The 14,039-nt window shown below is 43.2% G+C and overlaps 2 protein-coding genes and 1 long non-coding RNA gene across 4 annotated transcripts in view; 2 read left to right on the top strand and 1 right to left on the bottom strand.

The window, feature by feature from the left end:
• The first annotated feature begins 60 nt into the window (after positions 1–60).
• Positions 61–2,308, top strand: polr2f (RNA polymerase II, I and III subunit F). Its single transcript, XM_046415360.1, has 5 exons — positions 61–221; positions 406–475; positions 661–791; positions 1,511–1,582; positions 1,745–2,308. Exons 1-5 carry the CDS (start codon positions 202–204, stop codon positions 1,833–1,835), a joined length of 384 nt encoding a protein of 127 aa, XP_046271316.1. The 5' UTR covers positions 61–201; the 3' UTR covers positions 1,836–2,308.
• A 2,555-nt stretch (positions 2,309–4,863) lies between these two features.
• Positions 4,864–13,227, bottom strand: sox10 (SRY-box transcription factor 10). Of its 2 annotated transcripts, none has more exons than XM_046415326.1 (4): positions 13,047–13,227; positions 9,880–10,695; positions 7,925–8,193; positions 4,864–7,759 (listed from the first exon to the last, which is right to left on the bottom strand). In XM_046415326.1, the coding sequence occupies exons 2-4, from the start codon at positions 10,311–10,313 to the stop codon at positions 6,966–6,968; spliced, it is 1,497 nt and encodes a 498-aa protein (XP_046271282.1). In that variant the 5' UTR covers positions 10,314–10,695; positions 13,047–13,227; the 3' UTR covers positions 4,864–6,965. The 2 variants fall into 2 exon arrangements, with proteins under 2 accessions (XP_046271282.1, XP_046271283.1); XM_046415327.1 differs by having other exon boundaries at positions 8,033–8,193.
• LOC124073251 overlaps positions 11,036–14,039 on the top strand; it is a 26,389-nt gene continuing 23,385 nt past the window's right edge. Inside the window, exons 1-3 of the long non-coding RNA XR_006845663.1 lie at positions 11,036–11,427; positions 11,810–12,065; positions 13,895–14,007. This is a non-coding gene — a long non-coding RNA (uncharacterized LOC124073251). The remainder of the gene's footprint in view (positions 11,428–11,809; positions 12,066–13,894; positions 14,008–14,039) is intronic.

Below are 14,039 nucleotides of genomic sequence, written 5' to 3'. Positions count from 1 at the left end.
GTACCAAAGAACACTAGTTTTAACTCAGTACAAGCGGAACCAAACAGATGTTTCACTTGAGCATCCGGAATATTTCCAAACGCACCAAGCCACCGGAAGTTGTAAATTCTTCACGTTCATGCGGATACATTTTGACAACACAAAGTGTGTCTAAAAAAAATTAATCGCAAGGATTCGCATATACCATCTTCAAATTGAAATATGTCCGATAACGAAGATAAGTAAGTAACGACACACGGCTTTAACGTTTTAAATTCAGCGGAGGATTTATTACAACGTTAATACAACGTGGGCTAACTTCAACGTTGTAGCTTGGTTAACGTTTAGCCACTTAGCTTGTAAAACATTGCTAATTTATTTTGCATCTGTTATTTTGCGATAACTGTTTCGATGTCAAATTCGTAGCTTCGACGACGGAGATTTTGACGATGCCGAGGAGGATGAGGGATTAGACGACTTGGAAAATGTGGAAGATGTGAGTTCACAGTTTAGTTATGCTTTTCAAATCGAATATAACACAAAAATAGCTTGTGTGTAACTTCTCGAGCCATTTGCTGTTTAAATCTGATTTGTTTCTCGTTCTTCTCCACTGCTCTGTGACCATGTATTTTGATCCATATTTGATGAATCCAAACCTGGTTGTTTTGTTCTTGTGAGCAGGAGGACCAAGAGAACGTGCAGATCCTCCCTGCAGGAGAGGGGCAGCAGGCAAACCAGAAGAGGATCACAACACCGTACATGACGAAATACGAGAGGGCCAGAGTGCTTGGGACACGAGCTCTGCAGATCGCGTGAGTGTTTTCACATGAGTGAGCCAACACACTGCGTCCTGGTTGTGATCAGATCCTACCTAGACGCACAGGGCTGACACACAAAGACAGAAAATCACACACGCAAATACCTAATGTGCATGTTTTTGGGATTGTGCCAGGACGTACCCAAAGAAAACACACACAGGCACAGAACATGCAAACTCCACACAGAAGGGCCCAGACCGGGATTCAAACCTGGAACCCTCTTACTGTGAGGCGACAGTGCTAACCACTGCACCACTGCCCATCAGAAATGTCTTCAGAAAAAAAAAAACATAGATACTTGTTTGTAAAATGTTGTCATGTTATATTGGTGAATATTGCTATATTTAGTAAAAATTATTGTGACATGTGAATCCATTATTATTATCCATTAATAAGATTGAAATGTAAGAAAAGAATAAACTTAATTTGTATTGCAGCTGTGTCACTGTAAAGTGACTTTGGTCCTTTGCAGGAGCTCCGTAAGGATCAAGCATATGATTTGTCTGAGGGACTCTAATCAGTAATTTTAATTTAATGTATGGACGCCCTGTTCTGTCAACGGAATGGGGGAAAAAAGCTCCTGTAGATCATTAAAATTAAATAAACTTTTTTAGAAAGTTTCTTATTGTGACGACTTCCAAGATCTTGTTTTTTTTTTAGTTTTTAGCACATTTACTGAACTGCATTTCTGTCTGCTGGCTTGTTTCCAACAGGATGTGTGCACCAGTCATGGTGGAGCTAGAGGGAGAAACAGACCCCTTGCAAATAGCAATGAAAGAGCTTAAGTAAGTTATAAGTGTACAGTCTGTATGATCAGTAATGCTTTATAAAATGGTGTCTTGCCTGCATCTATGGTTTCTTTTAATCACTGGTTAATGAGTAGGTCCATGTTCTGTGGTGTAGCGCTTCTCTGTACTTCCTTTTGTCTTGTTTGTCCTCTCCAACAGGAGCAGAAAGATCCCCATCATCATCCGCAGGTACCTTCCTGATGGGAGTTATGAGGACTGGGGCTGCGACGAGCTCATTATAACCGATTAAGCAACTTATCCAGTCTCCACTGACAAAATAACATGTGGTGGTTCAGACCCACCATTGTCTCAGGGCAGTCAGCTGCACAAACTCAGAAGAGTCCTGAGATGGATGCCACTATCACCCACCTGATCCACAAACGGCCATCATATCGGGAGACTCTGAGTCGATGAAATATGAATAGATAAAATGTGCTGAACACGTGCAGTGTGCTGCTTATCACATTCTCAGTCTTGTTGTGTTGTTACATGCGCCACAACTCAAGTTAAATACAAAGTATGAATTCACAGTCCTTTTTGTTTAAACAGCTGCATTATAACTTAGGGCCACAAGGGGGGAATATAACTGAAGTCAGCCATTAACTTTGTTTTTTACAAGAAAATCCTGTGTTGTAATTATTCCATTTGTTGTTTCTGAAGGAGAGAGCTGATTAGCGTTCAAGTACTGTTTTATAGTAATAATAAACTTTTTTGTACAAATGACAATGTCTCATTCATGACACATATGATTTAAGTTCTGCTGAGTTTTTACATACCTGTTACATACAGGGATTTAACAGGATAATTATGCAATAACCCACCTTCAACTGAGCAGGTGGAAAGTGAAGGTGAACGCAGCATGAAATGGAATGACTGAAATTTATTTTCCCTGAACCTACAGTGAGATGCTGATGCAGCTTTTACTGGAGAGTCTGCACACAGTATGTCGACTTTTCCACTTGGCTTTATGATTAATAGATAACCAGTTTAGATATAAGAACAACAGCACAAGTAACTGCTGTCATTTTGAATGAAAGTTAGCAGCATGTGTCTGCTTGAAAAACAATTTTTTATGAGGGGATATTTCTGAATAGAATGGCTAATTTCTAGTGCATCACATCAAACACTGGAAAATTATGTTACAAGCAAGAGGGGGATTTCCAAAATCAATTCACACAGCTTCAGAAATGGTAATCAGTTCTTCTGTTACACCTCCACCCGGACTTTGATGATAACTAGTACGGGCGCCTGACATATTCCTCGTCTGGTTTCATGCTCTGGAGCTGTCTCGAAGGGATGAGACGAGTTTACTCCTGCAGCTCTGTGCAACTGTGGTGTAACCGTCATGATGCTCTCTGTCCTCTCCTCTCCCCATGCAAACACATAGACACAAAGCAGCCAAACAGTCACTGTATTGTTCAGGGAAAATGGGTTGTTGCCCAGGCAGAAAGAGGGTCACTGCATGCTGGAAGGTGGAGAGGACTGAAATGTTGGGGAGAGTGAAAAGATTTACAGCTTTGTTGTGGAAGAAGCTGCATGATGATACTCCAGCCTCTGGTAGATGAGTGGGTTGATTATATGTTCAGCATGTGTATATATATACAGTGTGTATGCAAAAGACATCCTGCTTGATAAAAATGCAACTGGGGGGACGGGGGGGATAAAACAGCCAAGATACAAACTGTGTGTGTGTGTGTGTGAAGTGACTTTGTGCTGGTAATCCATAGCTGTGTGTTGCCACAGCCATGTTGTCTTCATCTGTGACTGGAGGAGACAGCGCCTCAGGGTGATGCTGCACTCCTTTCATGGAGCGGATGGGGCAGCCCATGTGACACTCAGCAGCAGCAGCAGGCGCAGCAAGGCCACCATCAGGTCGTCCTCAAAGCAGCTAAGGATACGATACATAACTGACTTGTTATTACTTTAGACCTTATTATCTTTCTTTTTAATTTACCTATTGTGCTCTGACAGTTTCCAATTGACTTGATTTATTGATTGGGTTATTGGATCAAGGGATGATGAATTTTATAGTGTCACATTTGAATTCAAACCCTGTTTTGTTTTATAGATTGTGGATATTCTTGTGTACCTGAGTTAGCTGTTAGCAAAGCTTCAGTGTGTCAGCATGTGTGGGAGAAACAAAGACAGGCCTTCCTTCTGACGCACAAAGCTTTTGATCCATTTTTTGCTTTGCACAGTTCAGTGGCAGGATGAGCTGATGGCTTCAGCTGATGTCGCATCAGCTGCACATGCCACTCCTGCCTGTTTCTGGGCCTGCTGCTCCTGGCTGACACCTGCTAGGACAGTTTGGTACTCAGAACTCACTTGAACCAATAAATAATGCAGATACCTACTGGTCTTCTCTCTTAACTTTTGGAATGTTCTAATCCCATTACAGCTTCAAATGAACAGAAAGGGAGTTTTCTTTCAGTGGATGGGGTGAGTGTGGTGGATGAGAGGAGGGTGGATAGTGGGGGTGGTGGGGTCTATGTGCACAGAGAGAGTCCCTTTGTATCCCAGTGAAGCTACAGGCCAGGCGGTTATGGGTAAGGCTCCCTCATTGCCCTGTTTCCCTCCTCCCCAAGCTCCCCTTCAATGGCCCTCTTTGTCTTTCCAAAGTATCACACAGCCGATTAAAGAGAGGGAATTAGGAGTCAGGTTTTACCCGCAGTGCAGAGAGAAACACACACACATACGTGCAAGCTGTAACAAACAACATATAGGGATATGCATCAGTCGTTCCCCCATCTGGGTCTGGATTCGATCAAAGAATCTTTCAGTTTCAGTAATCAGCTACAAACTACATTAAATAAATGTGGATCTGATGACACTTCTGCTAATGTGGCAACACATCACCCCCACAGTCTCATACACTGCCTGGACAAGCAGGGCCCCATCACTCATGTACAGCTTACTTCTGTTAATGGTCAGCTGTAAACTGCTGCAGCCAGTCAAAGTGAATATGCATCAGCTCAACAGATTATGCTGAGAATGTGACACTATAAGTCACTATAAATGCCACGAAGACATGCTGTCATTGCTGAATTTTTGTTAACTCCATAACAATTGGAACATTTTATAATCCCAGTTGTTGTTTGAACATTAGGATATTAGATATTGGACTTGTGTTGCTATTATGTAGTTATCATTCAGATTAAAAGGTCATTTATTTCCATAAATTATTCCATTGAAAAATGTCACTGTCTTACACAGATAATGGAGCTTTATTTCAAGTGAGAGATCATTAGTCATCATCACATGTTTAGGTTTTTCCTGCTGTTATTTAGAAGTTGTGTTGTGTTGGCAGCAGTTACACAAGAATGGAAAATACAAAATACTAAAATGGCTGTGACAGTCAAAGGTTTTATTCACCATGGAGAGAAACCAATAACAGCGCACACAAACATCAAGCAAATATAAATAATAAATGTAAAATTTATAGCAACATTACAGACATTTCACACATAGCAACAATAACATAAATTAACTAATGGCTAAATAAAAATGGGCTTTAAGTTTAGATGGATGAATTAAAACAAGAAGTGCTGCATGCATATGGTTTGGATCCTTGTCCAGTGGTGATAAAGAATATTTAAAGGATATACATGGAAGCAAAGCAAATTAAATGAATGGCAATTTTTCAAAATGTTTCACTTACCCAGATGGAGATTAACATACTTAATACAGTTCTGTTTAGGAGGTGACGTGTGTAAACCATAAAGAACAAAGAGAGCGTGAATGAGAAAAACATGGAAAAAACAGATTAACTAACATGATTTAACATAAAATACAGGCTGTTTCTTCTCTCTTTTGTATGTGAGTAGCAGTTATTATAAGGACAAGGCACATTTTATATTTGATATTACACTGTGTTAAAACTTATCTCCTGGAAGCTTCACTCGCTCACTCTCCGGCAACTCAGCGTTGAATCTGTCTCAGAAAAGCTACACATCTTTAATAAAATGATAGGACATTTCACATTGAACACTGGTCTATATACACATTTTAAATGACACATTAAGGAGAAGAAAAGGCAGTGGTGCAGACTTTCAGTGGAGATAATAATGGCAAAAAGCGACTGACAGTATTAAAACAAGAAAATGTTTCTAACATGTATTCTATGACACACTGTGACCATGGTGGTACAAATCGATCATCCAATTATAAATACATCTTTTTTCATGAATGTTCTTCACGAATATGTCAGATTCTAATGAAAATCATCACACTCATCGGTGTCATTGTGACAAAGGCAATATGTTTGAAGTATCTACAATAAGTAATGGTGGAAAAGGCTAAAAGACAACTAATTAGTGATAAAATGTAAGGTAGTTTTCAGTGTCACGTTGGGAGAAACATCTGTTTCTTCTTTACGAGTTTTGGTCTAAAACTTTGGTCATTTCACAAATATCTCAAATCTGTATGCATCAATATACATACGTTTGTCATTTCAAGTACATGGAAAAACTATCCTGATAATAGCTGGTCATCATGAAAATAGTTTTCAGAGTAATACACATTTCACTAAACAAAACCTCAACATGGTTTCCGGCATTTATCTCCCACACACGTTCACTGTGTGTACAAAGGGAATTTTAAGCAAACACAGCATAGTAATGTGAACTAAATGAGCACAAATGTGCCTCAGACATCAACAGAACGTTAGCAGTATTTGTTGTATTGATCTTGAAGAGCAATACAAAACTAACAACTGTTTGATAAAAGGTCAGCCTTGACTGAGAAGTGAATGTGCCTCAGTCAGATAGTTTGGCACTCCATTCTTCTGGTACAAAACAAAAACAAATATTCATATAGAATGAATTTGGCTCCCTGTCAATCACACTCTCCGCAATACTGATCAAGTTGTGTCTTATTATCAATATGCACCATGATCCCTGCTGCCACTGAGCCCTTGTGGTTTGTAGGAGGTGTAGACTACAGTGTGCCTCCTCTGATGCACGTGGAGTCACCAAACTGACATGGACATGATCCTTCCTCACTTACGAACTCTGTCACAGGAGGTTTTGCTGCCGTGAATCTAACCTAGAACTCTGCAGTGGTGGTGAGTGGGTGTTTTTCCTCTGCACTACCACAGTAATACACGGTGGCACTACTACACCCCCAAATAATCGACCATGCTTTAAAAGCTCCACACCCCAAGCTCATTCTTGAGCTGTGACAGCATTTCTACCTCTGGGCGAGAGCAGAGCTGCGTTTCTCCGTTCGCACCTCCCCAGCCGACTCCCCCGGTGCCTGCCCACTCCCCATGGCCCAGACCACTTTCACCATTGCTACAACCAGCATTGCTGTTTTTGCTCCCGCTTCTTGGGTCTGACGTGGGGGCTGAACCTGCACCAGTGCCCTCTGGTCTCGTTATCTGTCATGGCCGCGACAGGGTCGTGTAGACGGGCTGTTCCCAGTGCGTGGGGCTGTGTGACTGCGGTACATTGGCTGGATCAGTGATGGCAGTGTACAGGGGTCTTTGTGAGGGCCCCATGTAAGAGAAGGCAGAGTACAATCCCGAGGCCTGGCTGGAGTGGGCGTAGTATGACCCTGAGGCCTGGTGGTCAGCATATTCAGCAAACTGGGCCCTAGAGGCCAGTGAGGGGAAGGCAGAACTGTAGTGAGGAAGGCTGAGGGGAGCATAGGTGACATGGGAACCAGCTGAGGCTGCCTCTGCAAAGTGACCCCCAGCACCCCCGGCTTCGCTCTTGATCTGGGTCTTGGAGGGATCTGAGCCGAGAGGGGAGCCATGATGTTGCTGTGGCTGCTGCTGCTGCTTGGTGAGCCAGGCTGCTGAGTGTCCACTGGCCGCTGCCAGAGCTGAGGAGATGCCATAAGTGTATGGAGAGGCTGGAGAAGCTGCTGCAGCTCCTACTGCCCCAGTGCTCTGCCCAACCCCTGGGTGCCCATTGGGGGGAAGGTACTGGTCAAACTCATTGACATCAAAAGGTTCCATGTTGACCATCACCTCATGGCTCATCTCACCAATGTCCACATTACCAAAGTCGATGTGTGGTTTCCCAGATCCCGGAGCACCTGAGCTTCCCTCCGCTCCCATTGTGCCACGGGAGCCCCCATTCCCAGCACCCTCCCGTTTTCCATCCCCTGCCTTACCAGACTGAGGCTCGGTCTTGGGAGTTGTGGGAGGTGTGGGAGGACTGTGACTCTGACCTGTAGAGACACAAGACAGCATGCAGTTACAGTAGTTTTCTTGGCAGGCTGAAAAAACAATTCCTTTGTGTGTCACATTGTCCAATTGTATCCAGGCTAAACTAACAGTGTGATGGGGAATGTGTAAGTGGGATAGTGAGGGGGTGGGGGGCGCCGGCAGCCCACCTGCAGCATGAGGGTGGTGCCCATCTGCCAGAGGGGACCCGGCTCCCCCACTGTGGACCACTTCCAGGTGGAGGCCCTTGTAGTGGGATTGGCTGTGGCTGACCTCACCCTCCGAATAGCCGTCTGCTTCACTTCCTGATCCAGAACCAGGCTTTCCGTTCTTGCGACGTCGCGGCTGGTATTTGTAGTCGGGATAGTCCTTCTTGTGCTGCTTCCTCAGCCTTTCTGCCTCCTCAATAAAGGGTCGCTTGTCGCTTTCATTAAGAAGCCTTGGATAAAATAGAAAATGTAGGTAGGTTTGTTTAGGGCACGAAGAACAGAGAGAAAGGTCTCAGCACTGAGTTAAAATTAGGCTACACTGATTATTGGGCATAAGGGAATACCAGAGCACACTCTATGGATCTTTCACAGTTAAGCGATACACTTAGCCGCACACTGACTTTCCAGTAATAAATTTGATTCATGTTCTGTCCACATTAATGCATGAGACTTCCCTCATGACATCTGTGCAGCTGCTTCTAATGTTATGCCTGCCAGGACAATTTTGACTCCTGGACAGTAATGAAATAATAAAGGCCAAAAGATGCATCCTGTCTGCAGGAGTGGCATGAGAAACCCCCGACCTTCCTCAGGCTTGCTGTTCATCATGTTTCTGTGCCAATTAACCAATTCTGTCTGAGCCCAAGGTCAAGTCTTCATCTAATTAATCTTCCTTCCCCACAAGGTTAATTCATTTAACCTTTCTGACCTGCTTGTCAGCAACAGTGAACTGTGTGAGAAAATAGAAACTAGATGGACGGTCTGACAGAACTTAACTTGAAGATCTGCAGGGGTTGTGTGATCAAGAGGCAACGATTTTGATATCAGACACAAGACTTTTTAGGAGACTGTATAACTGCAAAAAATGACTGTTATTCTGGCTGACCAGCGAACATTAGACATTTCAGGTCAAAGACAAAAAAATATATAAATATGTAAACAAGCAAATGAGTAAGACCAGCCCTTCCTTGAAAGCTATTTACAACATGGTCATTGATTAAATAGTGTATAAAACTAGTCTGGATTCAGAAACGTGGCACATACTCACAGTAACAAGAAATGCTCCTTAACTGGTGAGCTATGTCCAAAAGTGGGCAGTGAGACAACATGGCAGAGCAACTGTTTCTCTAGTAACACATCCCCATTTAAAGCAAAGACATTTTGCAGAAAACATAACATTGCATTTCAGCTCTTTTCAGGGAATGTTTTCTTGTGACATTTTCAGATGAGCAAGGTCAAAACGATGATCTTGTTCAGAAGAAAACTACTCAAACCAAATAGTCAAGGGGAAAAGACAAATTCTTGTTACATAATTATGGTAATATTAAGAATAACTAAAAAGATCCCAAATAAAACATAATAAAATAGTGGTGTTTGGATCTGCACAATAATCTACAGTGTGCTTTAACAGTTTTATCTGTAACATCCTGCACCACCCTCGTTTCTCAATATTGGCCTGAAGTAAAATCCATGGAGGAGTGATGATTCAAAAAAAGCAAAGGAAGAGGAAAACAAATTATGGGGAATTTAGGATTTGAGGACAGGGTGAAAAATATCAGCTGACTGGGTTCATATTTCTTTGCAAGTCAACCTTTAGGAAATGAAATGGTCTTTTCATTATTTAGGAACTTGAACACAGTTGCATTTAAACTATCAGGATTGACCCTGACCTCTGTTGTCCTGTCCTAACATGGAGCGATTTTCACTAGAACCCAACCTACAAGTAAACCGTGGCCCTTATCTTTAGCAGTGATGTTTCAGTTAGGGTACCCGCACCTAAGTGCCCTGAACACCCCTGCTGTTAGTGCATTTCACTGCTAGGCCTCTGTGATTGTGAGCATGCTCAGATCACTGTAGTGATTTGACACTGAGAAGACTATCAGCCCTGAGCTATGCACATGAAGTGGCCTCCTCACCTCCAGAGCTTCCCCAGGGTCTTGCTGAGCTCCGCATTGTGCAGGTGCGGATGTTGGTCGGCCAGTTTCCTCCTCGCCGCCTGCGCCCACACCATGAATGCGTTCATGGGCCTCTTTACGTGCGGCTTGTTCTTGCTTCCGGTGTTCACGCGCACCGGCATAGGCACGAGGGTCCAGTCGTAGCAGTTGAGCACCTGACTCACCGCATCACGGATTTCTGCGGGGAAGCGGTCGTCCTCATCATCGGATTTGACGGACGAGCAGCCCGCCGCCGAGTCGTCCAGACCCGCCAGCTGGGGCTGCTGGTGCCCGTGTAGAGGCGAGTCCCCACCGCCGGCCGCACCGGAGGAATGACCCGGCGACAAGGAGCGACTGTCGTCCGACATCCCTGGACTGAGCTCAACCTCCGAAAGGCTCTGCTCCTCTCTGGACATCTTCCTACTCACACAAGCCTCCAGGTGCGCAGATGATGCAAGACCCTTTCCTAAGTGCTTATCTCTACCTGTCGGGTATTTATTCCCCTTTATCCTTACAGTAAAGCACGGAGTGTCGGCTGACTGCTGTCTGATCTGTCCCTCTGGCCTCCTCGAAGTTATAATATAAACTGCCAGTCTGTCTCTACTCTCAGCCTCCGTTGTAAAACTCTGTGAGGGTTCCACATTAAAGTTCTTTCCATCCGCGTTGTTGGTATCATAGGCGGCTCAGTGCGCACCTTGGACCCCAGTTTACCTGCTAATGTACAACTGTCTGCGCCAAACTCACCCGGTGTCACTCTCTCCTCCGTTTATCCTACGATTGATATCCAGCAGCGAGGACCTGCAACGGCAGAACGATGAGCAGCGTCAGTTCAACAAGCCAGAGGTACACGGACCGTCGGTGATTCATTGGGCAACCAAAACCTCACCAGCACCTACAGGCCAATTGTCTTTATAGACAGCAGGTGCTGTTGTCGCGTTTTTAATTACAAGGTGGTTAATTCAAGACCTCAATATAGGGAGAATTTATGTTTGATTTTGCACAATTTCTTTCTCTCCACCACATTAATAAAACCTAAAAGACTCGTGATCGTGATGAAACGAGTCTCCACCATTTTTAAAGTGGAGAAGTGCCCGTGACTGAGATATATATATATACTGTATATATAGCGCAGTGTTCCTGCAGGCCTGGATGACCCCCAAACAGGCTACTGTTCAAGGTTTCAGGGTTTAAGTTTTGCAGTTATTCCAAAGTCTCAGGGGAGAGAGTGTTGGAACGATATGAGACCGCAGCAGCACAGACCTTGGATTTATACTCCACGGCTCTTGGATAAACATGGCATGGTGCTGGAAATAAAAACCCCGTGTGCGTGCGCGTCAGTACGCGTGTGTGAATTAGACACAGTCTGCTTGTTGAACAGGGCCTGTCTTATCGGCGCGAGCAAAATGTGTCCTTGTTTTGTCCATTAAATCAACACTCTGCCTCTGACTCTACGTTCAAAACCAGCGCACTTCCTGTGAAGTAGCAACCCGCGGCTCACTGGTTTGTTTTCTGCACGGTATCACATTACAGGTAAATTAAAATTATGAAGCGACTTGTCAGTTTAACACTCTGTGTGTTCATGGGTTAAATGGGGGGTATACCCACTTAACACTCGGGTTACCTTACCTTTGTATCTGAGAAAGGGCTTCATCTCTTTTCACCCTGATACTTAAGACACGTACATGCAGTATATACTTTTCTGATTAAATTAGGCCAAATGATTTTAGCTTAGTTTCGCTGATCACCTAACCTGCTGTATTGTTCTTAACAACTCGTTTCAAAATAGCGCTTGGCTCTGTTGGTTGATTGCAGAATTAATTTACATGTGGCTCTTAAGAAAAGTTTGACATGTTCTGAAAACCAGCTTTTAATTAACATCACAGTGAACAGGGATCGTATCCATATCCGGCAGGGGGACATGAAAAGCCTCGCCATCTGTCCGGGGCGCAATAATAATGATATTCGCCTGCCACCTGGTCTGGAAGGACACCTCACAGGCTGCCATCACGTCTCGAACGCGTCCCCTCTCCGACACAATACGTAAACATCGTGCGTAAGGCATCAGACGCCTCAGTGAGCACGTGTTGCCTGTGTTTGCACGACATGCTCTTACCTAGAATGCAACTCTGATGGAATAAAGGAAACAGCAATGATCACTGGAGTGAGAGGTAATAATTTCCTGTCCTCAGGGAAAGCGGAGCATGTGTTATTTCTCAAGCGGGTAGCGCCTCAAATTGGGAGCAAAAAAAAAGCAATTAAGTCACTAAACAGGGAGTCGTCTGTCCACTGGGCATCACCGTGCAGCAATTAATGTCATTTGACTTATTCTGTGATAATATATAATGTACAAATTGTGTTCTTCACAACCCTCAAGTCGTGTTTGTTATTAATTTACATTATTGTGCACAATTACTGTGCGTTATGAGTTTCGGCTGTGTGAGCTCATTATCACCGCTTGACTTAGCAGCAACTTGGCCTTAATTTTTTTGTTTGGGAATTTTTTTTCAATTAGTTTCACAATAGCTCATATTTACAGTGTCATCTAGTCCACATGGCTCCCAAAGAACAGAAAACATAGGACAAACCAACAAAGGCAAACAAATGCACTTTAATCTAACAAGAGGTTATATATATTGTTTAGAAACTCAACTTTCCCATCTGATTCGTCAATAATGTGCGTTTAGTTGTTTCAGTCTCGTGCATAAAATGTTAAAACATTTTGCTTACTTAGTTAAAAAAAGAGCTTTGACGCTCTTCAGTTAGAGAAAACAGAGAAATCCTAAATTTGTAAGATCCGCGTCAAGAAACAAACAAACAAACGATTATCAACGATATATCTAAAAATCAACTACACAATTCAGTGTAAAACAGGAGCCCTTGTTGAACTTAACGTTGCTATTATTAAAATATTCATCATGACAGACATTACGATTTCAAAACGACCAAAACAGTCATTTTGGACCAGTATCCGCTGGAACCACAATCCTATCAAATCCTGAAAATGTTGTCAATAAGCATCATGCAACGTTAACGATTATCGAAAAGTAAGATTACATTTCTAAATCTGAGTCGGGTTTTTTTTTCTTTGTGATTCCGATGAGAAGAATCAGCAGCAGAGAGGAAAGAGTTGGAAATGCTAAGCGCCTTACTTCAGTAATGAGAAAAGGAGGTCGCCGGTTTAGCACGAGAATCCGTGAGTTCCCGAGTTCCCAAAGTGACGCTCGCTCCCCAGCCCCCTCGCTCGCGTTGCCCGTGTATGAATGCCTGCTCTGTGTGTCGGTACCGGGGCTTAAAGGGCTCCTTGTATGAGGCTGAGAGAAAAAAAAAATAAAAAGATACTGAGTGGGGACAAGTCTTAAAGGAGCAGCAAAACTTCACAGATGCAGGCTCGGACATCGCTGATTGGTTGGAGTAAAAATGAACTCTCCATCTCTCTCTCTCTCTCTCTCTCTCTCTCTCTCTCTCCCCCTCTCTCTCTCTATCTATCTATCTATGTAAAGTTATGCTGTTTCAGAAAGAAAAAAAATCAGGCAAAATGTTTCGGTTCTCTAAAATGAGCACATATGAGCGTGCGTAAATTGCGCGCACGAAATCAGTTTTACGCAAAGATCTTTGAACATGACAAGTTTAAACCATTTTCATTTTGTACGAGAATACCTTACTTACATGGGGAGGTGCCGCTGAATTATGTTACCTGCAGCACAGGTGTACAGCAAAGCCACATCCTCGCCTGATTATACAGGCCTTGTTTTGGTGTTAGTGAGTCCAGTTACTAACATTTTCGATTTCTTTCAGAAACCAAAGTACCAACTTAATTAATGTGGTCTAATGAGACATAGTAGGCCTGTTAAAATCAATACCTTACAGGATTCCGACACATTGCAGTTATGCCACAAATTGGAAATGAACTTGAAACTGAAAGGAAGTGCCCCACTTGAGGAGTTTGGTGTTCATCACGAGTATGATATCTGATGAATGTGACGCTGTTTAATTGCAGATCTCAGGACATGCTTGGAGGCGACACAATTTTTCTGTCGAAGATGATGAATGATCGAATGTGCACCAGGAAAGACAAAGTGATTTTCTATATCCTAAAATCATAAAATATAAGTGAGTAAAATTGTTTAGGTGAAATCGTAGAC

This window comes from Scatophagus argus, chromosome 16, assembly GCF_020382885.2.
Source record: "Scatophagus argus isolate fScaArg1 chromosome 16, fScaArg1.pri, whole genome shotgun sequence".
NCBI lineage: Eukaryota > Metazoa > Chordata > Actinopteri > Scatophagidae > Scatophagus > Scatophagus argus.
The sequence above is the reverse complement of the archived record's forward strand: the minus strand, read 5'-3'. Positions and strand labels throughout refer to the sequence as shown.

What these genes read in the sequence shown, in the direction of transcription:
- polr2f (XM_046415360.1), top strand. Translation starts at nt 202, where the DNA reads ATGTCCGATAACGAAGATAA. An exon ending in ACTTGGAAAATGTGGAAGAT is followed by an intron (nt 476 to 660) that starts GTGAGTTCACAG and finishes TCTTGTGAGCAG; the next exon opens with GAGGACCAAGAGAACGTGCA. An exon ending in ACACGAGCTCTGCAGATCGC is followed by an intron (nt 792 to 1,510) that starts GTGAGTGTTTTC and finishes TGTTTCCAACAG; the next exon opens with GATGTGTGCACCAGTCATGG.
- sox10 (XM_046415326.1), bottom strand. Translation starts at nt 10,313, where the DNA reads ATGTCCAGAGAGGAGCAGAGCCTTTCGGAGGTTGAGCTCAGTCCAGGG. An exon ending in ACCCTGGGGAAGCTCTGGAG is followed by an intron (nt 8,194 to 9,879) that starts GTGAGGAGGCCA and finishes ATTTTATCCAAG; the next exon opens with GCTTCTTAATGAAAGCGACA. An exon ending in GCACCACCCTCATGCTGCAG is followed by an intron (nt 7,760 to 7,924) that starts GTGGGCTGCCGG and finishes GTGTCTCTACAG; the next exon opens with GTCAGAGTCACAGTCCTCCC.